The sequence below is a fragment of the Dendrobium catenatum genome, unplaced genomic scaffold (assembly GCF_001605985.2).
Source record: "Dendrobium catenatum unplaced genomic scaffold, ASM160598v2 fragScaff_scaffold_629, whole genome shotgun sequence".
NCBI lineage: Eukaryota > Viridiplantae > Streptophyta > Magnoliopsida > Asparagales > Orchidaceae > Dendrobium > Dendrobium catenatum.
The window spans coordinates 758,134-784,121 of record NW_021319091.1 but is presented as its reverse complement, the minus strand read 5'-3'; the positions used below and the strand labels follow the sequence as shown (position 1 = coordinate 784,121).

The following is a 25,988-nucleotide window of genomic DNA, read 5'->3' as shown; positions in this document are numbered from 1 at the left end:
AAGGTCATCTGGAATCCCTCTCAATCTGCCTGACAGTAGTTCAAAGTGCTCTCTATACTCTGCCACTGTGCCCTCCTGCACTAGAGCCACCAACTGCTCATAGTGTGTACCCTCGCTGGACACCCTGAATCTATGAAGTAGGAGGTCTTTGAACTCCTCCCAACTCCTAACGTGTTGTCTCCCTTCTAGCTATTGAAACTAGGCCAATGCCTTCCCTTCCAAACATATCGGAATCGCCATCAACTTCACCTCTTCGATGACACCATTCACTGCAAAATAGCCCTCCACCTTGTAGATCCATCCGTAAGCATCCTCCCCTTCAAAAATAGGAATCTTCAACTTCCTCATGCGGTTGTCAGCTCGATGGAAGGTTCTTCCATCTCCCCATGTCCCGTGAGTAAATCCCTCCCCTTGTGGTCTTCCCCTCCTCTCCACCGGGTAAGGATTTTGAAACCCCCTCCATGGTGGTTCTCTTGGCTCTCCATAGCCCATGCCATAGTCTTCCCTTCTTCCTCCCTGCTCCCACGTGGCACGATTTCCTTCCGGAAACCCCCCCATCTGATTCGGCCACCCTTCGCGTGTGCCGTGGGGGCCCACCGAGCCCATGTATGGCCTGCCCCCTTGACCACCGATCATTCCTCAAGGGCCACCTACTCCAGACCCTTCTCCTCCTTCCCTTGGCCATTGCCCTTACATGCCATATTCACTCTGATTTACTCCTTCCCTAATTGGAAAATTAGGGTTAGGGTTTTGGTTCGTCACCGGAGATTTCCCTTTTTCCTTAGGGTTTGATGGAACAACTTGAGCTTCTAGCAATTTCCGGATCATCTCTTCCATTCCCCCAAATCTCTCCTCTAGGGATGAAAATTTTCACTCCATCGACGAAAGTTTCTCACTCACCTCCTCTTTCAATTGGCCCATCTCTCCCTCCAAAACTTCCACTTTCTTTGACGCCATGCCGTCTAGGATCAAGAGCTCTGATACCAACTTGGTACGTCTTAGGTTTCACAAATTAGGGTTTGCCCTAATTTCCCCTCCAAGAGAGTGAACTTTCTCCACCAACACCAAATGAGTAAGTAATCACAAACAAGAGTAGATAAGAAAAATGAGAACCTTTGCATTAGCAAGCCAAGAGAAAAACAAGATAAGTTTGTCCACTTCGAGAAGGACAAGATCTCCCACAAGAAAACCCTAGAAAAGCACAAGAGAAGACTAGAGGAAGAAAACTAGAAAGAGAATACACTTTTCATAATACCCAAAACTAAACCCTAATGCTCCCTTCATACCTTTCAAAAAATCCCCTCCCATCCCCAAAATACCCCGACTTAAGTGGGGGGTCCCTCTTGGTCCAGCCGGATGCTCGCCCCCCTCTTCCGCCTGTAGACCCGCACGGGTCCAGGCGGGACCGGTAAACCCGGTCCAATAGGAAGCCCACAGGAACCAAGCAAAAAAGCCACGGAACAGAGCAGCCTGCCGCAAAACCAAGCAACCAGCCGCAAGAACCAAATGGGCAAAGGCACGGGAAAACCACCCAGCACAAGAAACCAACAGCCAGCCACAGAATCTAAGGGACAAGGCATGGGAAAACAGCCAGCACAAGAAAACAAATAGACAATGGGAGGAGAAGAGGCAAGACCACTCCAAAATGAATCCAAGACTTAAGAGCATACCTTTTTAGATTAATGAGCTAGATAGTTTAATAAATCTCCCAATAAATGAACTAAACTTCAGCTCAACATTAATGAGCTAGCATCTTAGAGAGAACAGCTCAACTCCAATAAACCACACCTCCCAACATCAACATAAGCTCAAACCGAGAACCATGAGCCAACCCGAGAACCAGCAGCAGCCCAAAGGACCAATCAAGCTAGCATACCAAAGGTCTACCAAAGTCCAAGCACAACCTACCATGATCATTGGATGCCTTCCATCATTGGATAGCTAAAAATATATAAAAACTAAATAAAATACTAATGTTCAATATTAGAAAATTAAAATACAAAAATTATGATTGCATCAACTTGCAAATAACATAATATATGTATATCTGTATTCATGAAGGACATGCCATCTTTGTAGTATCTCTATTATTGTTGATTGCAGAAGCACTGCTACATTCATGACTAACCATTTCATGCATGTTGGCTAGTGAACTATTATAGTTTACAATCTCCTTATAGTCACTTGTAAGCACATTGTTACTTGCACTAGTCAAAGTAACTCATGACTTTCATAATATTTTACTTCATTGATGATCGTGCCTTGACCAGTCTCATGATTTTCATTTAAAATTTTTTATATTATTGCTCGTAGATTGTCCAATTTGAATGTGACAAATCCTTTGATGTCATATGAAGATGATTGAGCCATGCATGATGAATTGACTTCTCAATTGAAATGAGGATTCTTTAATGCTCATTGAAGACTTTGTATTATTAAGCATGAGCATACTATTGCATTTCTCCATTTGATCCTTACTTGAAAATATGTTGTTTCAAGCTATGTTGAAATCCACAAGCCTATGCTCATTTCATGCTCAAATTAAGCTCATGTGATTCGGGTCCTTTTCAATTAAATTCAAGTATTCCAATTAATCATTTTATGTTCAAGTACAAGTCCAAATTCTTATTCATTGATATTCAAATCAATGTTCAAATTATGTTCAAAGGTTCACAAGTTCGAGTCTGAGTCTTATGCGAGTCCCCTATGATCCAACTCAAGTCTTTCCTTGAGTTTAAATGTGTTCACCTGATATTCAATTCTGGTTTAAGTTCAAACTTATTTTGTTTGCTTCAGGTCTTGATTAATCATTTGAATTATGTTCAAATACAAGTCCTTGTAGTTCATGCTCAAGTCCACTAATTCGTGTTCGTTTGAGTCCAAATCAGGTCATAGTGCAGTCATATATTCACCCGAAATTTTGGCAGCCTCTCGGCTTCTCCCCCATTTAAGAGAAAACTACAAAAAACTATGCCTCCCACCACACTAGTGAAAAGCATGCACGGTATGTACCCTCGGACAAGGACATCGCTGTCGTAAAATCTTGATCCCCACCACGGTAGAGAAAGGCGTGCATGTGTCTTCAGGCACCGATTCAAAAATGCACAATTTTATATATTTGCCCCCGCCACGTCGTATGCGTAGCACCGGATTCCCTTCACACCACGCTAATAAAAAACGTGCATGAGTTGATTTTCCGATGCGCTGTTAATGTCAAAAAAGGAGTTTTGTGATTACCCGTCCCGTCGCAAGCATCGCGACAAATTCCCTCCTACCATGCTAGAGAAAAGCATGCATAGGTGATTATTCGTCACGTTTCAAGCGCCAAAGCAGATTTTTTAAGTTTAGAGAGCATTGTACCTTCGCGATGGTTGATGAAGACGATGGAGAGCACAAAATCATTTTTTATCAATAATAATAATAATAACAAAATGCTGAAGTGAGAATGAGCATGATTACCTAGGTTGAGTTGGGGTTCGGCTAGATTAAGAGAAGTGAAGGTGTCGGGTCTGTGATATGGCTAAGTGGATCGGGATCAAGGAGAGGTGGGTATGAGTTCAGCCTCATAGACGTGGGGTTGGGTCTTGATTGCGGTAGAGAGGAGAGCAGCAGATAAGGAGGTCGGCCGGTCTTGTGAAGAGCTTGGCTGAAGAGGAATCGAGAGGGGTTTCAGTTGTAATCGGATGGGGGCTTCGGTCGGTTGAAGTCGGAGGCGTCAAATAGGTGTTAAGGCAGAGGGACGGTCGAGGTAGTGAAGTCGGAGTCGGTACAGGAGTTCGGTTTGGAGAAAAGGTATGGGGAAGAAGCTCTCTCTCCCTGTTTTGTTTGGAGAAAAGGTATGGGGAAGAAGCTCTCTCTCCCTGTTTCTCTTTCTCTCTCTCTTTCTCTCCGCCGAATGAGGAGAGGGGTCGGTTGGATGAGTTCGGACGGGAGGGATAATGTCGGATACAGAAAGGAGAACAGGCGATGGCTTCGGATTTGGTTTGCCTATGGATCGCGGCAAGTGGATCGGAAGCAACGACGAAGAAATAGAGAGTGGAAGGTGCAGAGCTTTCGAGTGGAGTTGGGAGGAAGAGATCGCGTGGGGTGCGGCTGCTTTTGTGGGTGGAAACTTTGTGGGAGAGGAAGAAAGAGCATGGATAAAGTTCTCATAGTTGGGGGGAGTTGAGAGTTACGGATTGTAGTGGAGAGAGGCGATCAAAAGGAGGGGGCTGAGTATATAATAGGTTATTCAGCTCTTTTTTTTTTTATTTCTCCCCCGGCTGATATGACTTGGGCATCGATAGTTGACAGGATATGATTTGTGCAGGATTTAGCAGAGATATGGGCAGGTATGCAATGATTTGGTAAAAAAATTTATTTCATTTTTTTTGTTTTCTCTTATCCAACTGAATAGAGGTCAACACTACATAATAAAGACAATATAGCCTTTATTTTATTCCTTAATAGTTTAATTCATTTAGGTAGGTATTTTAAACTTTTGTCTATATAAGGGACTCTAGTCATGTATTAAATTTTTTTATGAATTGAGATTCCACCTTTAAGGTTGTCTACTTCTTGCTTCATCTCTCTCTCTTTTTCTCGCCTCTCTCCCTCTTGAGACATTCTTTTCATCTAATTCTTCAATTTCTTCATCTCTCAACCTCTTTAATACTCTTATATTGAATTTTGCCAACTCCAACTATGCTCCTCTATATCAATTTGGTATCATTACCAAACCTATTCCATGTCCCTTCCAATCCCAAGCATTGTCTACCCCTATCCCCTCAACTACCAAAATTGTTGTCTCATCACTAATTCACCATTGCTTCAACACGAATACCCTAACAACACATTCTTTGTCCTTCTAACAACTCCACTCAATCAACCCTCCGCACTGAATCATCCAATATCAGTCGCATCCACTAAGTCAAGTGCAATTGTTCCTATCCAATTCACATAGCCTTGCCACTTTGAACACACCACCCCAACAACCTCTTTCAAGTCCTTCTGCAAACTTGTATTTGTCTCATCACCCACACATGCTCTTCATACTTGATGTCACAAAATCTTTTTAGATGCATCACACTCGCACGCCATGCACTCATTGGATCACAGGTGATAATTCTGTCACATGCCCTAGCATGCAATACACTCAGTTGTCACCACCCTACATTTGATCACATTTATTTGCACACCCACGGCACATAAACCTCTTAACCACTTGCAATTATTGATACATTGATCACATCAATTACGCCCATTCTAGCACTCTATGAAGCTTCGCCAACAAGTCATACCCAAATTAATACAAGCAAAGTCACATGCACATAGTGCTAGTCACATGCGCATAGGGCTCATTTATCTGCTTAAAATATCCCTTACACTAACCTTATTTAAAAGAAATAAAAGTTGATTCAATTTGATTTATTTCATTTAGTTGCGCATCAAAAATTTAATGTTTCAAAGATATATTTCTAAAATAAATTATGTTCTGAACAATGAAATATGAAATCTTTTGTCAATATTGTTGAATATTGATCTTTGTCAGCGTCATATCTCCTTGGGGATGGATTTTCATTCATCATCTCAACTTTGTGATGAATTTCCAATCTCTCTTCTCTTTGAAATGAATTTTACTAGTACTACAATATTGTTGACGACCTCTAATGAACTACTATCGTTCATCCTCTTTGACTTTTCATCTTCGGGATGGATTTCCCATTCATCACCTCAACTCTATAATGAATTTTAAATTTGTCTCTCTTCTGTACAACAACAACAAAAAGCCTTTATCCCACTATGTGGGGTCGGCTACATGGATCCTTTTTCTTCATTGTGTCATGTTAAGGGTCAAATTTTCATCTAAATCTAATAACGAAAGGTCATTTCTAATATTTTCTAACCAAGTCTTTTTTAGGTCTACCTCTACCTTTCTTAATATAGATCAAATCTTATATATCTATTTTCCTAAGCAGGTCATCGGAAGGTCTTCATTTTATGCGACCAAACCATTTAAGGCAACTCTCTCTTAAGATTATCTTCCATTGGAGCTACTCCAACCTTTTCACATATATGCTCATTTTATATATTGTCCTTAACAGTAAAGCCACTCATCCACCTTAGCATCCTCATCTCTGCAACACTTAATATTATGCTTCTCTTTTAATGGCCAACATTCTGCACCATAAAGCATTGTAGGTCTAACTATTATCTCACAGAATTTTTCTTTAAGTTTGAGAGGGACTTTTCTATCACATAACAAACATGACGCATTCCTCCACTTCAACCATCGAACTTAAATTCTACTAACAATATTCCCATCTATTTCACCATCTCTCTGAACAATAAACCCAAGATATCTAAAATGTGTGCTCTTATTAATGACTTGATCGCCCGCAGTCACAATCCCTCCACTAGATCTATTATTACTAAAATTACACTCCATCTATTGAATTTTAGATTTACTCAAACAAAAGTCTTTCGACTCTAAGGTTGACCTCCATAATTCAAATTTACCTTCAACTCCCTCTCTAGTCTTATCTACAAGAAGACTATCATCAACAAAAAACATACACCAGGGTCCAACCTCTTGCAAATTTCTAGTGAGAATATTGTTGTTGTTGTTCTCTTCTGTGGAATTAATTTGGCTAGCATTGCAATATTATTGTACACCTACAATTCTCTTTCTAGAAAAATCAATGCTCCAAAGTAAAGTTTTTTGTAGTCGAGGGGAATTGATGTAGCATGGATATTAGCCATCAATTTTATGATTGTAATTAGTAAACATGATTATATCTATGTAATACATACGCATTTCTTTTACTTGGTTATTACATAATGAACTGAGATTTGTAAATTTTACATCATTCCTTTGAGGATTCACCCTCACCTCTTTCAAGTTTCTAATGTTTGTTGCTTCTCCCTCCCTCCCCTTAACTCCCTCATGGGAATTATTTTCATCCTCCAGTTTCTAAGGTCTTTAGTTTAATGTCATCTTAAAGAATGTGCTTTTGTTTAGAATAATCAATAGTGATTAAATATATTGTTTTATTTCCTCTTTTTATAGCAATCAAGATTAATATAATATGGATAGCATCCAACTCGACCATTAATGTAAATTAACTCAATCATGCCTACTAATGTTATTCAGATTAGCTCATTGTGAGATAAAACAGCAAATCAACAATTTTATTTTAAGATAATATAACATTATACAAAGCAATGTTGACATAAACATCCCCTAAATTATGTAGAATAGCTCCAACACTATCTAGGGAGGTAAACGTGATATTTGGATAGGAATTCCACATAATTAAGAGCTGCAGAAAAAAAAAATGTTCAAACTAGAACGCAACTGAAAACGGCTGCAGCTACTTCAGGTATGGCAACAAAAAGCAGTTACCTTTCCGATCATATTCCACTTTCCAAGACTTGGATTGCATGTCCTTTCCCGACCATTATTATGATATTTGAGCTGAACAATCAACCAATTAGAATAAACTACAAAAACTACTGACAGTACTTCAAATAAAGAACACCTCAAAATAAACTAGTAACCTTAGGGGGAGGAAGAATGCGTGCTTCCACGAACTGAAGATGTCGATCAACTGTGATACCAAACTCCTTGGCATGCATATCATCAGTGTAACTATTTTGACTCCATATCTACAGCAGCATTTAAAATATTAACACATTCATTACTTTATAGAGCATTATTGAGTAGCTAAAGTAATCTAAAAATTAGCTATAGATGAAACAAAAATAAACAATGTGACATTTAATAGATTGATGTTGACCTTCATTATGCCATCCTCCCTGACTGCTGGGCGCTTACAAGTTGCCCTCAGCATATTTGCCACTTGTTGTTCATTGAGCTTTTTAGAGTACCTTTGACCTTCCACAATTTTGCATAACTATTGTAACAAAACCATGCCTTTTAACAGCATAACGTCATATCACGTAAATATGAAATAATGCCAAGAAGGCATTTCTAAGCTTACCTCCATCGGTAGATACACTGGCTTCTTGCTGTTTCCTGCTTGCACACATGGATATGAAGCATATAGGAGATTGTACTTGTATCTATCTTTGAAGTATTGAGCAACAGATATTGTATCTGCTTGACCATCGACCGAAAACCTAAAATTGTAGGGGGAAACAGCAAATAAAAATATAATATAGATATCAAGACATTGCAATAATCGAACAAGCTTATGAAAAGAGCTCAAAGAAAAAACTAAAATGAACTACGCCAACGAGCATACAGCAATTTGTTTGCTGGCTGAGATGTTAGCCCAGTGATTTTATAACATCTAGATGGCTTTGAATTATGCGTTGTTTCCACACGAACTCCTTTTAAGATCTTATTCGCCTATAAATTTCAGGGAGAATAATAAAATAATTATAGAAAAATGAACCAGTCTATTTAATATTTATAAGGAAATTATACAAGTGACTGAAAATATACTGGATTATTTCATTGAACCTGTTTGACTCCCGCAAAAGGAAAAAAAAAAGAAGTTATTCTGCTTCTCCTTCATATGCAAGCTTGCAGTAAAAGCAACATATGTGACTAGTGCATGGAAGGGGAAAAAATTGATACCTGTATACGAAGATGCTCTGAAAAAACCTTAGGAAGCGGCTTGAGCTCAAGAGATTCTGATACAAAATCCATTAGTTTCACAGGTTTAAAAAAAGATGTTGCCGAAATATCTACAGGATTAAAAAAACAACAGAAGTTAGGAAAGGGAAACAAGAACACCTGAGGACAATTTGAGAAAATCAAACTGAAGATGGTGAAAACGCATAATAAATGAGATACCGAGGTTCAAAGATAGTCCTATCTGTGTTGGTCGAAGGCTCTGATAATAACCTCGCCAGCATTCCAAACCGCCACCAATTGCCTCCTTATTGCCAAATTTTGGAGAGAAAAATGATCTCGAGACAGAGACATAGCTGAAAATTATCAGAGAAAAAATTAAGGGAAAAGAAAAGAAATCTAATAATGTTTATGACAAAAAAAGGATGAGATGCAACTACTTTTCTGAAGGAAACTCCCTCAAAACCACATCAAGTGCTTGTATGGTTTCATGAGGGCAGTCCCTCTGCCTCCCCTTCAGAAACTGCTTTAGAGGGTGCAAATCAAAACCTTTAGTGAATTCAATGGAAACTGTGTACGTTTTCTTACGACTGCAAAGGTAAACATGAAAATATATTAATATCAGTAATGCTTGAAGTCTTTTATAAGGATCACCTTGCAGACATACCTTCTCCTTTCTATCACAGTCAACTCAAAATCCTTTGAAGTGAATGGCAGCTGCCCCGCAGTGTAAAAAATATTTCTTCCATCATAAACCAGCTTAAGCTGACCAAGATGCAATTCACCAAAATCATCAATCAATTTCTTCATTACCATTCTTCCAAAAGCCCTTGATTTTACTTCCGGTTCTATTTTAACCTGAAGACATGTAAGAAAATAACATCAAGAGCAAACATCGCAAAATTTAAAATAAACTTTGTTCAAGTTAGAAAAAAAAAAAGGCTTAATGCTTAAGCCAACACAATCAGAAATATAATATGGCATTATATATATATATATGAAAATTAGGCAGCCTGCATAGAACTTAAAATAAAGAGCTACACATTTCATTTTACAACATCCATCATCAGGGAAATAAAAACAATGGAAAAACAAGTAAATGCACCTACTTATCCTCCATCTTCATACACAAAATAATATGACGAAATTGTTAGAAGTCCCCTTGGTAAGGTTTTTTTTTTTTTAATTTAAATGAAAGTGACAAAATATGTCAAGAATCAAGACCCAAAAAAAATCCTCAAGATCCAAGAGAACCCTTATATAAAAACAAAAACTATCATTCCCCAAACATACTTTCAAGTAATGCAAAAAACTCAAGATAATTAAGGGAGTATTCAACATCGTTAGGCAAACAAAGACTCTTGGGTAACGACGTAACGTCCTAAAAAATAATTAGAATATGTACCTACTACATCTAAAAATCTTCTTAAGATGTGCCTTTTTGAGCGAACCTCCGACATTACTTTGGTGCATCATATTGCCTAATAAATGTCCATATTAATTGCAAAGCCCTACAGTTGAAGCACTCCCAAGAGCCCATACATCATATTAATTACTAAAATAAGCACACCTTTGTGAAGCACAGTGCATGCTAAATCTTAGATTTAGATGCATCGTTTCATTCAACAACTCCACATAAAGAGTTTAAATCTAATTATTCTATAGAAAGTATAGGATGGTTCATCTTTTTGATAGTGAACCCTTTAATGTGTGAGAGTTGGTGCTAAGCAAATAAAGATTGATATGGGATCAGGCATAAGCACCCCTTTGTGAAGCACAGTCCTATCTTAGGACAACAATTGTATCTCCAATATTTTCATGATTGTATTATTCAGATAACTATCTTATCTACAAAATCCAATGCAATTGGATCAATATTATCTTACATAAACAACACAATGCCATCTATGACTATCAATGCAAATTGTGATCTTTATTTCGCTTGCCCTTTAATTTTGCAACTAGATAGATATCAGAAATTTGACCAGCATCTAAATGTAACCCAAAAAAAAAAAAATCCATGGCATTGATGAAATTATAATCACTTATAGCTTCATACCAAACAACTTACATCTGCTAATAACGCAATATCACAAGGCCGTGGCGTCATCGATCATAATAGTTTATAAATCCAAAGTATATCTCTATTTAGCTTAAGTTAATCTCCTAATATTTACTCAGCATTGCAATGTTAACAGGATTACAGAAATCTGATTTAACATGTCCTACTTATGGGCAAAAAACCTATCTATTATGGGTTGCAGCTAAACCCGAGATGCTATTTGGCAACAAGTAGGATTTAACTTTAATTGGATTTACTCAATCAGGATTCAGTAAATACTGATGTGTTAAATTTTGAAACCTATTTAAGATAACCGTTAAATTCTGATAAATTATATGAAATTATTTGGCAACGTAATCCATAATTTAAGACGATCAGTTCGTTAAAAATTCAAATTTAGTTTATATTTTAAATTTAATTTGAATTTTAAATAATGATTACTTATAATTTTAATTTTAACTATCACCAACAAATTACAATTATAAATAATATTATTAAAAGCTAGTTTAATTATTAAATAATTTAATTAATTATTTAAGCATTATTTAAATATTTTTTAATTATTAATGTTGCATCCTAGAACATTCACGGCGGTTGAAAGGTATAGAATTTAGCGTCCAAACCTTATACGAAGATCTAGCACACTGACACATAAGAGAGATAGGGGTTCAAGAGTCAGAAGAGACCAAGATTTTTACGTGAAAAATCCTAAAAAGGGGAAAACCCACGAAATTTTGTCCAGTTAAAATGATTCTACAAGTGTTTATAGTTAATTATGAATGATGCCCTCCCTCGAGAGAAAGCCTTGGCTCAATGTAGAAAATATACATCATTTAGAGCACATTACATAGTTGGAGTCGGAAGAATCTAGAGATAAGAAAATGTTGGCCTTCTCGTTTGGTCGGTAGGATTTTACTCAGGCGACGGAGATCGGAGGTGCCATAGTCGGGTGACTGAGATAGAGGAGACTGTTGTCGGTGGATGACCATGGTCAAAAGGATGGTAGCCGAATGGGCCGTAGCCTGAGGTGATGGAGGCCGAATGGACCATAGCTGATAGGCGACGCTAGTCGGAGGGGCCGTAGCCTGCAGGTGATGTTGATCTGAAGGATAGTAGTCATCGGGAGACATTAGTCGAAGGGACCATAGTCGGTGAGAGATGGTGGTCGGAGGGACCGTATTGGAGGGTAACTTTGGTCGGAGGAATCATAGTTGGAAGGAGACGTTGGTCGGAGGGATCGTAATTGACGAGTGACGGAGGTCGGAGGGATCGTAGTCAACGGGCGACCAAGGTTGGAGGGACCGATTGTAGTCGACGAGTAACGGAGGTTAGAAGAAGGCCCAGCGATGGCTGTCAGATGGATGTTCAATCGCAATGATCGAGCAGAAGTGGACTGGTATTGAGGATTCATTGGCGGTGGTGCTGGCCTGGAGCCTTGGGCTTCTTCAAGCCTCAAATTTCTCTTTAGTCTTCAGCCTAAGGTTTAAGCCAACAAAGGTCCAAGCCCCCTTTCATTTGAGAAGCGGATGTCAATTTATAGATTTTGAATGACATGCTCCATAAATATGGAGAAGATCCAAGATAAATTTCGAAGTGGTCCATCGAACGCCCATACTGATTCACTCGATTATGAATCATTGAAGTATGTTAATGATGTCATAATTAAGTCAATTATAAATCATTGAAGTGTGTTAATGATGTCATAATTAAGCAGACTTAGTCTCATGGAATCGTCTCATCGAGCCGTTAGATTCTACTAAAAGCATGTCACATTTAGATATCATTTGATCATCCAATTTATGCTTTGAACCTTTTAATTATGCTTTGGTCCCTTGATTTGAGCTCATTTGGGCTCGAATTGGACCGATTTTGGTGTCATTGGATTCATCTTACTAAGACGTTCAATTTCACTATAAATTTGTTGAAATAGGAGTTAGGATGGTCTCGCATCTAATTTTAAAAATTGTCAACTAAAATATGCATCGAAATTTGTGCTTGATCAAAGCGATTTTTTGTGACCTATTAATTAAATATAGTATTAACTGTCTAATCAATTATTTAAGTATTCTATTACTAACTAATTAAATTGATAATTATTTAATTAATTATTCAATTATTATTTAGTATTTCATTACTTACTATTTAATTATTCTTATAATTAATAATTATTTTTCTCGTTAGGCCTATCTAAGGTTTGCTTTTCCTCTTCTTTTTCGTTTGGACTTTCGCATGTACCGTGAGGTAGAGCTTCGAGCCTCCTTTGCCAACGTTCCCTTTTTCTGTGTGATAGGAAGTCACGACGACAGATAGACAACGTTCTTCCTCCGCCTCCTTCCACGACAACGGGAGCTCGCTCGCTGTGACGGTAACCATCTTTCTACCCTTTCGCGCGCTTCTTCGGCCAAATCCCGTAATCCGCCGAACCGTACTAAATCCACGACGACGGGATTTACAGCAAAAAGTAGGAAACGGAGGATTTAATTCACAGTGAGATTTAAGATATCCATTTTTTCTCTTTGGCAGGATTTACCGTAAATCCTGTTTCAAATCCTATACCAAACATCCCCTGAAGGAAAAGATTGGAAAAAATAGAAAGTCGTTTGCTCACACCATTCCAGAAGACGAGGATTCAAAATTTCAAATCCCCATCGGGTTAAAAAAGATGAAAACCCACAGCAAGTGGCAGAATAATGAAACGAGCAATATCCCGGCAAACAACGACATAAAAAATTCAAAAGAGTGCTACGACATAAATAAGCCAAAAACAAAAATAAAAATAAAAATAAAAACAAAACAAAACAAAACCGGAAGATAAACGATCGCTTTTTAGAAGGGTACTCAGTACTCACTGAATATTGAAAAATATTTTTATCTTCAACGTCCACAAGAAAATGATTCACACGAATCATTATTTTCCTTCCCACGGATCCAAAACCTGGACGAAGTGGATGCACAACACTTGTACTGGAACCGAGTGGAACCACGGCCTCTGTAGCCGTCTCAGCTGACGAAATAGCAGAATCCACAGACGAAGCCGCGGTGGGTGCAGGAAACTCAGCCGTTCCATTCTCCGATATCCCATTGTGGATCTGAACGCTCTCCTCGAAAGCCTTACTGAGAGAAGACAAGCCCGAGGCAGAGGACGACGACGACGGGGTCGGTCTCTCCTGCTGGGGCGGCATTGCACCGCCCATTCCGAATCGTTGACCGCGGCTGCGAGTTTCACCGACGACGCGGCCTCTGTTGCCGCTGCGACCTATGTTTCTCCCTCCGCGCTCGCCGGAAGCAGGTGGATGTTGATATCTCTCTCCATAGAAGCCACCGCGGCCGTCTCCACGCCGAGACATTTTCTTCCTGCCAGAGCTTCAAGAACAGCAATCGTAATCCTGCGAGTGCGAGGGAAGAAATGAGAGTACTGGAATATGATGATGGGCTCGAGGTGGAGGCAGTTAACCCGTTTCAAAAAGCGGAAGGTCAGCAAGCGCGTCCTTCCGCTTTTGCTACGAAGAAGATAACAGGCAGCGTTTCATTTAAAATAATTATATATATTAATAATTGTGATATTAATTTCTTTTAACAAAGTTTGAAATATTATTAATATAAAACATTTTGTTAAATTTATTTTTCTAAATCTTATAATAAAATTTTAATTTAACATACCTCATAATGATCATAATTTGCCAAAATATCCTTGTTTGTTAGTTTAATTTTTTTTAGAAAAATATATCTCAAAGATTATTTCTAAATAAATAAGGAGAATAAAATCAAAGGATTTTGAATCTTGTTTCAACAAATTTGAGCATAGTTCGAGCATGTTTTAAAAAGGTTCCAATAAATTTCGAATAAACAACTTCCACTGGCCTATGGTTCTCCATTAGTTTTATTTATATTATGAAACCTATAACTATTAATGGTGAATCCATTCAAATGTATATAACGAAGACTTCGTTTGGGACGGCTTTCTTACTGCTTCTAAAAGCAGCTTTCTAGTGTAAAAATTTTAGTTTTCACTAAAAAGCTACTTTTAGAAGCAGTAAGAAAACCGTCCCAAACATAGCCTAAATGTGTAACATCACTACATTTAAGTAGACCAATTATATGAGATTCAAAATTATTATATAACTAAGGTTTTATTTGGGATAACTTTATTACTGCTTCTTAAAGCAATTTTCTAATATAAAATTTTAATATGCATCATCATTTATGCTTTTTCATTGAATGCATGTGGCATCAATTATTTGTGATTTGTTTGTTTATACTTAGGCTTTATTTGAGATGACTTTCTTACTAGTTCTTAAAGCAACTTTCTAGTTCAAAAATTAAAATTTTAATACTAAAAAGCTGTTTAAAGAAGCAGTAAGAAAGCCATCCCAACTAAAACTTTAATGTGAATTTCATTTGTTTCCTTATATTCATTAGGTAAAAGAAAGCACATGTATAAATAAACACTAGATAAAGCTTGATGCCATCCATATTAGTGGGAGAGCTTTCCTACTTGGAAGTTGAATCTTATGAACTCTCTCTGCCTCTTAATTTTAGAAGACTCCTTCCACTTAATGGAAGCTTCACTCTTACTTTCATCTTCTAAATGAGGGAGCTTAGGACCACCAATTTCTTTAGAGTTATTAGATAGTCTTGCAAGCATTTATGAATCATTAGAATCACTCCTATATATATTATGCTCATTGAGACGACCGTAGTCGTTTGTATGAATGAAGCACCCCATATCCCTATAGTAAGATGCTAAATTTTACTTATTTTGCTTCAATTTTTTTACATAATCAAGGCTTCCCCAAGCACTACATAAATTAGCCTCGACACACTTATATGTCCATAACAATCGCTAGCCTTGCTTATGAATATTAGTGGATATGATGCACAGGTGAGACAAACCACTGATCGAATATATAAGTATTTTCTAATTTTGTATTTGATGAGCGTCTTTCACTGACCGAATATATATGTGATTGCCCTATGAGGAGGTTCATCATCGATGTCATATGCATTTATAAAAAAAAAATTATCAATTTAAAAATAGTATATAACAAAATGTGAAAAATATAATAGAATACATATATTTCATTCATAATGATCATTTGAATCAATATCACTTAAATTTACACTTTGCTTATTATCTAATTCATTGTCAATATTTTCTTTAGTGAATCTATCTACTTCTTTCTAGTGAATATTACTATCATTCAAGCTATGGAGTGAGTTAACATCAATGGTGGGTTACCTAAATTCTGATATTTGATCTTCTTGATGAGCAACATGTATAACATTAGACCATATTCTCACTGATCTCATTGGTCCTCATGCTATATCATTCAATTTTCTATTTTTCAATTAAATTTTTGGGATAAGGAATCCACAGTTTGAGAGAAATCAAGAAAATTTATAATTTAATTCTAATTTTTTAAATTATCAAAAATAGTTTTTTAAAACATGTATATGACTATAATAACATGAAACTCGTCATCAATTGTTTTTTTATGATACTTATTGCGGGCTAAAATATATGATGCGATTAGAGTTAGAATTTTTCGTTTGTGTTGTATGGATATACATCACACAAATAGGAAATTCAAAAACACAAGATTTTTTACGTGGAAAATCATTAAAAAGAGAAAAATCACGGGTCACGGCTAGTTGAAATGATTCCACTAGTATTTGAATAAATTATATTGCTTGATCCATCTTTTAATTCGAAGACAGTGAAATTACAATAATATGAAGAGTTGGGCGGAGGTCCAGCTTCAATCGGTGGCAAGACAAAACTCTGGCGTCAGTCGGCAGTCTGGCAAAAATCAGGTGATAGTTGGCATCCAGGAGAAAGTCTGACGTTGGTTGGCGGCCGGACGAAAGTCCGATATCAGTTAATGGTAGGATAGAAGTCTGATGATAGTCGATGGCTGAGCAGAAGTTCAGCGATGGCCGGTGGCTAGGTAGAAGTCCGACGACGGTCGATGGTCGGGAAAATGTCCGGCAACAACTGGTGGTCAAGCAGAAGTTCGACAAAGGCTGGGGTTCTGGCGTTGGTCCGATAGTGGTTTGTTTATAGTTTTATGGAAGTGGCATGGCTAGTACATTAGAAGAAGATCAAGGACATCTTCGAAGTGTTTTGGATGGATGACTGATATTGATTCATTTGATTATACATCATTTATTGAGCATTTGAGTGGGTTAATGATGTCGAATTTCAGCGATTTTGGGCTCGTCAGATTCGTCTCAATGAGTCGCTCAATTCGATAATAAGCATGTTACATTTGAAAATTATTTAGTTGTCCAAACTCCAAATTATGCTTTGAACCTTCTTAAAATGCTTCGAGCCCTCGATTTGAACTCATTTGGGCTTATATTTGATCGAATTTGGTGTCATAGGATTTGTCTTTTCGAGATGTTCAGTTCAACTATAAGTTTGCTGAAATCAAAGTTTGGATGACTCTGAAATTAATTTGGAAAGATAATTTTTTGATGATATATCAAACTAATGTGAGGTATTTGCAAAGAATTCTTGCGCTTCGATGGATTTTGTAAAAAGCTAAGAAATAGGTAAATAATTCACAATTACAACTTTATAGGGGAGCTTCCTCTATGAAGGCTTCGTTTGATTCGGTTTATGCTTACATAAAAAAGAGTTTTAGAAAAGAATGTTAAGAAAAAGGCCGTTCAATAAAATGGAGTTTCAATAATGAGATATGTTTGACTAATATTTTTAAAAGTGCTTATTAATACTTGAAAATAATTTTAAATTGTTTGTTTAGGAGTTCTGCTTTTGAGATTTTATTATATAAGAGAATTCGCTTCCGAAACTCCGTTTTGCGACCGAAGAAGCAGATACGAAAAGAATTTTGTAACCGCCGAAAAAACGATGTTTATTAAAAAGGAATTATTGTTAAGCTTTGATTCCAAACAGTAAATACTAATTGATTTTGGCGTATTCAAACGGAAACGGAGAAAAAAAGCCTGATCAAACGAGGCCGAAATGTTCAACTTCTAGGCAATTTAGGATAATATGCAATGCAGTTTCCTTAATCTATTTATCAATTGGATATTTGAGCATGTATTTTCTTGATTCCTTACCTCAAATGTGAAAATTTAATAATAATGATGGACTTATTTGTCCTTTTTTTTTTGACTTATTTGTCCTATAGCTACATCTACATTACGCCCAACTTTTATGTTTTAACTTCATATATATATATATATATATATATACAGTATGAAGTAATAAGAACAGAAATGTGGTGTGTTCTATGATAGATATGCTTCACATATTGGAATCATTTGGATGTGCTTTATTCCTTATTGATATTTTAATCTTATTTAAATATAAACTATATTTGAAGCATATTAATATGACCTAAATATAAATAAATTTAATATAAATTATTGAATATATCTTACTTATCTCTCAAATGGATACATCCATGAATATTGAATATGATCACCAACTCTCCTGTCCTCGGTGGATGTTTATTCGAAGAAACTTGGAGAAAATTATATCTCCTATTTGCACAAAATTATTGGGATATTCAGCTCACTACTCATTAGGGCTTGTTTATTTAAAAGAGAATACTAAGTTCAATTAATAGGTTAATATTGTATATAGTAATGAATTAGATATCGTAGTCATCAAACACTCCATAAAATTATGGCAATTGTAACTCTTTATTATGAATAATTATTTAGATTACATATCAATACATCTAAATTTAGGGGGTTTACATACATAACAATTTATTTCATACTATTTACATATCTAATATTCAAAAACATTAATATTTCATGCAAATCACTCATATACAATTTTAATATCAAATATATCACTCTTATATTTCATTCCAACCACTCATACTACCCTATAAATTTTAATATTTCATTCTATACACCTATATTTGTTATATGAGAGGTAGACATGTAATATTAATATTTTAAGTATTAGATATAAAAATAACATGAAATAATTAGATGTAACCATGTAGCATTTTCAATAATTAGACTCATTTAAACATTGTTATCTTTAAATCTAACATGAAAGAATTTTTGTATTTTGGCTTTAACATTTTACCATTAGCCACTTACGGGAGCTCCAAATGTCTGTCTCTACAATATTTTTCTTAAGCTCGTCATTACTTTCAAATTATGTCCATCAAAATGTTGAATACATCATCTAAGAAGTTATTCCAATACGCACAACATCTAAATTTTGTCGGTCTCATATTTATCCTCAAGTAGAGTAAATCCTACAAAATACTTTTCTTTGTCAACCTGTGACTAAGGAACTTTTATTAGGTCCGGTGTAAGGACGTAGAGGAACTTTCGATCGGAGGTAAAATTCCGTCAAAAACTCGGTATTTGCTCGGTATTGCTAGGTTTATTTGATAAAGCCAACTCGGTATAGCTCGGTATAGCTCAGTATAACTCAGTATTGGGTCTTCACGTGATGGTATTCCTCGTTATTGTTTGGTATTGCTCGGTATTTACTCGGAATTTCTCGTTTTTTGGCGCGATTTGGCCTCCGACCGGATGTTCCTCTACGTCCGATCGGAGGACGTAATAATTGTTCGTGACTAAGGCTTACTTTGAGACGATTTTATTATTTCTTCTTAAAGCAGTTTTATAATAAAAAAACAATAAAAAGCTGATAAATTATAACAAGAAAGTCTACATTGTAATGACATTGGGAACATAGTAATGTCTGGTATTATTCTTTTGGCTTCCACGATACAGCCAAAAGAAAAAGAAAAATAATATATAAATTTTTTAAAATCATTACCTGCAAACCCTGCCGAAATCTCTGCGCGGATCCTGCGTATACAGCCGCCTGCTACAGTACCTTCCCTGCAAACGGCGCCGAACTCGTGTCCCCGTCTTGCCTTGATTCTTCTCCCATTCGTTTTAATAAAAGGAAGACGAGACACTCGCGTTATGCTTCTTCCACGCACGAGAGCTCGCCCTTCTCCTCTCTCAATCCCTCGCAGCCAAACGGCCTCCCTGTCAGAGCAGCTCTCGATCTTCCTCCAGCCGAACCCTCTACTGCTTCCGATTCCCTCCTCCAAGCCGCTAAACCCTAATCTTCCACTCGACCAAGCTTTGCCCGTTTTGATCTCCTCTCTGCCCTAGCCGCAAGACGCAGCCGGCCCGATCTCCTCCGATTTCCTCTTCCTGTACCGAGCCCTGCTCCATACCCCGTCGACCTAGCCGCACTACAACTAGCCGACCTCCCCCCACTCCGAGCCATTCGAACCTATAGAGCCGCCGACCTCCCTTCCTGCCCTAGCCACAAATCTCCTCTACCCGTTTCACCCATTGAGCCCTCTTCCTCCCTCCTCAAACCACCGACTTCACCTGCTTGCCACCAACCGAATCCTGTGTAAGAGGTAAAATTTTCTTCTATTTTTATTTTGGGATTTTTACATACATACCACTTTATAACATATACATATCACTTTATAACATATATTACATATTTAACACCTAAAGCTAAAACTTAAATATTATATCAATACCCTAAATTATATAATAAATTATAATTATTAACTATTAGTTATAGTTAATTATTATTAATAATTACAATATATAATGGGTAATTAATTATGAGTAAACATGAAACATCATTAATTATAACCTTTTATATATAACAATCACTTAATAATAATTAATTATAATTAATTCTTATTAATTATAGTTAATTATCATTAATTATAAGTTTTATTTATTCTAATTAATTATATTTCATATTATTAATCATAATTAATAATTACTAATTATAATTAATTATTACTAATTATAATTAATTATCTTAAATTATAATGAGTTGTTATTTATTATTATTAATTATAGTTGATTATAATTAATTCTCATTAATTATAATTAATTATTGATAATTATAATTAATTGTAAAAAAAGAGGAAAAGGGAGATTAAAAAGAGAGAAAAATTTGCCTTGATCTACATGCTGACACCACCGATATATATCGCTAAGTATAAAGTTATAAACTCGAAAACCCTGCCCTCAACGCTTGCAGCGCGACGATCAATCACCCATACACTCTTTTCTTAGCACGATGGGAGGAAACTCGTCGTGATACTTGTGATGACGTAGTCAATTTTCATATACGCTTTTCTTAGCACAACAGGAAAATTTTAAGAATCCGTATGCACCTCAGTGCCAGCTGGGAAATTATTGTGCGTTTTTAAATAGGAATCTTCGAAGCTCCATGCACTCCTTTCTTGGCGTAGAGAGATTGAAGACTCCAGCCATGGTGTCCTTCGATACCGATCGTGTACCTCTTTCTTGACAGGACGTGCGGGCTATGACTCCAAAATTTTCTCTTAAACGGAGGAGACATCGGGAAGCTGCCGAAATCTGGACTTAACATGAGACTTTATTTGAATAAAAATGGACAACATGGGACTGCTTGCAAAGTATTGAACTTCAATGAACCGAAACTAAGTATATAAATTAAAGTGATAAAATACACAAACTGAATGCACATGAACAAATGAAAGCTTGTAATGAGCCAAAGAACTCAAATATACAAATCACGTATGAGCAAAAGGATTAAATGAGAATTGTGATAATATGGCTATCATGAAACTCCCTTAACAAATGTCAAAAGTCATTACGCTAATCTGAATGCAAACATTAATAAATAATAATTCCAAGCTAGGGGTGTATACGAGTCTAGTCGAGTCGAGTATTTGCCTTATCAAGCCTGGCTCGTTTAATCCTTAATGAGCTCGAGCTCGATAAGCTCGGCTCGCGAGCTCGTTAACGAGTCGAGTTCGAGCTGGCTCACGAGCCGGCTCGGCTCACTTACACCCCTATTCCAAGCTCATTACACATATTGTAAATCATCTTTGAGGACAAATAACTTTCTAGTTCAGCATGTTTGCAACTGATAATAAGTTTGTGAGAGATATGACTTAACCACAAAGCCATGACATAGAGCCTTTGAATCATGATAATTAACTTGTAGTGTTAGATATGCTCACAAGCAACATAAAATACCTAATGTCTGCATTAGTAAGTTTGTAGACTTGTGAAAAGAAGTTGGGGCATAACTTGCTTGTTATCCACAATATGAAATCTCTAACAAATGCAATAATTTGTTCATGATGATTAGGCCAATCAAAATGCAAATGTCAACCGGAAATAGTCATGATAATATTATCACCCATGTCGTGAACCATTAAGCAATGTGATGAGTAATCAATAACACGCATAAAAGAATTATTTGAAGGAAGATGATAATAAGGCATGTAATGAATAGGGTGATTTGCTATGCTATTATGTACAATGAATGTAGTATGCCTAGAAGTAAAGCAAGAGGATTGTAAAGGAGATAGCCCCTTTTTTACCAATGCTGGATAATTTGCAGATATAAATACATAGTATCCTATATGCAAACAACTACATTCGATGTAGCCCTCATAAGAATAATAACAGTTGAAGTGTATGAGTGCAAGGGATTCACAGGCGGACACAAGTGCAAGATGCACATGCTATCCACTTACAAGGAACAATAGTGGACGAACTACGAATGCGATATGTTCCCTACAAACATATACAAGTAGTATGCAACAAAAGCTACAAAATCCCTTCAATCAGTGTCTGTTTCTTGTGCAAACATGACATCCACAATGAACACAATAATGTGCTCATGAAAAGTGTGCAACAAATGTAGTGGAATTCCTACAGTCGATGCCAATTGGCCACATCAGCCTCTTCCGAATACTAAATGTCAATGTACGATGAGCCACCTACAGGCATGCATAAGGAAGTCAATGATGCTCACATTAACATTCAAAGAACACTAGCTGACATGCAATGAAGATGGCAATCTGCCAACCCTCACATATAGAGGGACGAGCAGTGAATGTAGTGCATCCAACAGTCAATGTTGTCTTACATGAAAACACGCTAAACTTCTGTAAATGATAATGGTCGATATGCCATGATTGCAAAGACGCTCTCAGTCAACATCAATCGAGCATCCAGCAAATGCATACAAGCTCCTACAAGCCATTGTAGAAGACTCATTATTCATACAGCAGTCCACCTATGGGTGATAAAGTGTAACATGCAATGAATGTTAGGGCATTCACACGGTCAAAAATAATTCAATATCAGGAAGATACATCAATTTGAAAGATGTGTCAGCAAACCAACATAATTCCCCATAAGCATCGTGAATTGCTTATAAGCGGTGATTAATTGATGTGCAATGCTCATACTAATAAAAGGGAATGTAGTAGTTGTAATGAACATAGGTAATGTGTTCATGAGCAAAGTATAAAGAACGTAATTACCAGTGTAGCAACATTCTTATAGTTAACATCAACTTGTAAGGGAACGCAGTAGCTCATGTAATACAACATACGAAAAATACAAATACCTACTGGCAACAACGGAAGAATCGTTGCATACATAATGGTACACCTACAGGTGACAACCAGCAGTAGGAAATGGATGTAAGAAAACTCTTAGAACCAATGCTAATTAATAGACAAATGAATATGCAATTCTCATATGACCATATGATCAACATGTAAAGAACACATTAATGTATCCACAAGTAGTATGCGTCTTGTAAATATATAAAAATAGTACACATTGAATGCTACAACGTGCTTGTAATCAATGCAAACAAAGGTGTCAATTTACCTGCAAGAAACATTGGTAGATATGTTGTAGATCTGACAGGCCCTCAATGAACACAAGAATACATTCATCACGTTATCTACTGGCAAGTCCATAAATACTATAACATATGCAAGCTTATGTAAGCCGTTGTAGAAAACCTATTATACACTCAACAAGCTATTTATGAGCAAGTATAAGAGAACTGTAGTGAATGCAGTTATCTAAGAACAATAACAAGAGATTAGTTAGTGCACGACAATTTACCTGTACAAAGTAGCGTAAGACCCATAGTAAGACACAATGCCACTGGATCTGCAATACACATACAAGCGGATAGAAGGCATCTATAAGCTTCTAGATAAGACATTACACACGTTCGAATAATGGTTACCCTTGTAGTTGACGAGTGCCAAACATTTTAAAATGTCCCCATACGTGTATTGCAGCACGTATACACATAAATACAGAAGTGCACATGCAAGCACATTAATCTATATACATGCAATAATATACACATGGATGGGCCCCGACAAATATGTTATGGATACACACGTAACATCTGAGGATGATGTGCTGGTCAGATGATAAATCTAAATTCAAGCCTAATCCTTCTATGCGAGTATGTAGGAGTCGACACGGCTCGAACTATCAAACAGATATACAGTCACGGTGTTGATCGAAATATTTATTTTATACGTTCTTATCAATAAAAGCATAAATCCGGTAATGAACCCGATCCTCTATCAACAATCAAATAGTGTCGACAAGTTTCGATAAATAATTACAAAAACACCCCCTAAATACTCGCATGGGCTTTGCAAGCATGTTGTAGGCACACACATGACATCTTAAGATGGTGTGCATGTCAAGAAATGAACATAAACTTAAACCCAATCCTTCTGTATGAATGTATGAGAGTCGACACGACTCAAACCATTAAATAAATATACGATCGTAATGTTGACTGAGATATTTCTCATATATGTTCATATTGGACCTTTAAGACTTATAATCAAGAAAATTCACTAATAAGGGCATAAAACCTACAAAGAACCTGATCCTTTATCTGCAAGTAGACAGAGTTGACAAGGTTCAATCGCCAAATAAAAGTTTCCATAAATACCCCGATAATAGTCGTGTTAAAGTAAATCTCAATCGAAGGTGTTAATTCCAAATATCTAAAATACCTACTAGATACCCATAAAAAATCAAAACTCCAAAAAAAAATATCAACCCAAATATTTAAAATTAAAATGCATCATTAAATGCTTAAAGCAAAATTCATCCACCCTCCACAATAATTTGTCGAGATGGACAAATTTAAATATCACTTTAACTCACAAAGAGATTTTCTAGTCAAGAATATCACTAGGATTCATTCTCAAACAGTCTCTTGCCAGCAGGGACATTACACAGATCATATAACCGGTGATTTTATCATTAAATGGCATCGCAGATAAACGGTTATGATCGGGGCTCTCTGAATCGGATGGTTTGTCGCCAAATTGCACCATTATATTACAGTTATGGTCAGAGCCCATATGCTCCCCAATGACACTAAATCCTTGATGTATGAATCAATAGATCTAATTGATATGGCACAAAGCTATATGTTAACTAAGGTGGATTTAAATTTGTCATCTTAGATAAATATGCACCCCAGGTCTACAAGGTACCCTTGGACGACGCAACCCATGGCTATCGACAAGGATCCTTCTATCATGTTGGGTTGACTACCTCCTCTGACTAAGTAGACCAGGGACCACGATGGCCCGGGATGAAGGAACCATGGGATCTTGATCGAGCACATCATCCATTCTCCCATATCTGCTATAAGTGCAAGATGGTGACATTTATAATTTTAAATATCAAACCTTCAAACATCTAAACACATGATGCTACTGTATGCAAGATAACACATATCTCTGTGTATTTGATTGATGACTAGCTTTAATCAAAAGTTTTATATTGTTACCATGAGGGGTAATCAACTATAGGGGCTTATGCTTATAGGAAATCAGAACTCATATCAGAAAGTCTGCACGAAATGAGGGAGAAATCTATGGGTAGTGATTTATCTACAAACCCAATCTGCCTTCTGAAATTTTACCCCGGAATTTAATCTGTTAAAACTCTCTCGAAGGAAAGGGAGGCCGGGGACCGAATTTGTGAGGTCCACAAATTTATGGTGACTCTATGCTAACCTTCCTCACCCTACTTAACCTCTATTAATTGCTTGACATGCTCTTGTTCATCTACCCTTTTCTTTCAACATATTTAATATGTCTTGTCACTTTTATTGAACTGGCTCTAGCATGGTAGTCTCATGAGCTTCATCATTTTGAATGGTTCTAATTAGATAAAGTTACATTAGCAATTGGCCAATTTTCTTAAAAACTATGACTATAAGGTCAAGAAAATATGATTTACTCAAATCTTTATTTGTGAGCAAAATTTTCTTAGCTAATATGCAAGAATAGTTTTCATCCAAGCAGCGACCAATCTACCAATTCACTTGCTCAAAATATGTGTAGCTTCAATGTTTCACAGACAATATACGTTTGGGACGGCTTTTTTATTGCTTTCTAAAACGGAGTTTTAATACAAATTTTTTTATTTTTGTACTAAAACTCCATTTTAAAAAGCAATGAAAAAGCCGTCCCAAACGAAGCCTTAGGCTTCGTCCGAGAT

General features: G+C 36.6%; 1 protein-coding gene and 1 long non-coding RNA gene across 2 annotated transcripts in view; one reads left to right on the top strand and one right to left on the bottom strand.

The window, feature by feature from the left end:
• The window catches only part of LOC110094445 (protein argonaute MEL1), a 30,330-nt gene extending 10,279 nt beyond the window's left edge, over positions 1–20,051 (bottom strand). The window contains exons 1-11 of the mRNA XM_020819685.2: positions 19,426–20,051; positions 13,493–14,029; positions 9,249–9,439; positions 9,022–9,171; positions 8,804–8,937; positions 8,585–8,694; positions 8,247–8,353; positions 7,983–8,121; positions 7,779–7,895; positions 7,540–7,647; positions 7,385–7,456 (exon numbers count right to left, since the gene is read on the bottom strand). Of these exons, the coding sequence (XP_020675344.1) occupies positions 7,385–7,456; positions 7,540–7,647; positions 7,779–7,895; positions 7,983–8,121; positions 8,247–8,353; positions 8,585–8,694; positions 8,804–8,937; positions 9,022–9,171; positions 9,249–9,439; positions 13,493–13,990 (1,626 nt within the window). The 5' untranslated portion in view covers positions 13,991–14,029; positions 19,426–20,051. The remainder of the gene's footprint in view (positions 1–7,384; positions 7,457–7,539; positions 7,648–7,778; positions 7,896–7,982; positions 8,122–8,246; positions 8,354–8,584; positions 8,695–8,803; positions 8,938–9,021; positions 9,172–9,248; positions 9,440–13,492; positions 14,030–19,425) is intronic.
• On the top strand, positions 3,466–5,493 carry LOC114579781. The gene is made up of 2 exons (XR_003700961.1): positions 3,466–3,792; positions 3,837–5,493. It is a non-coding gene; the product is annotated as an uncharacterized LOC114579781 (long non-coding RNA).
• Positions 20,052–25,988: the final 5,937 nt, after the last annotated feature.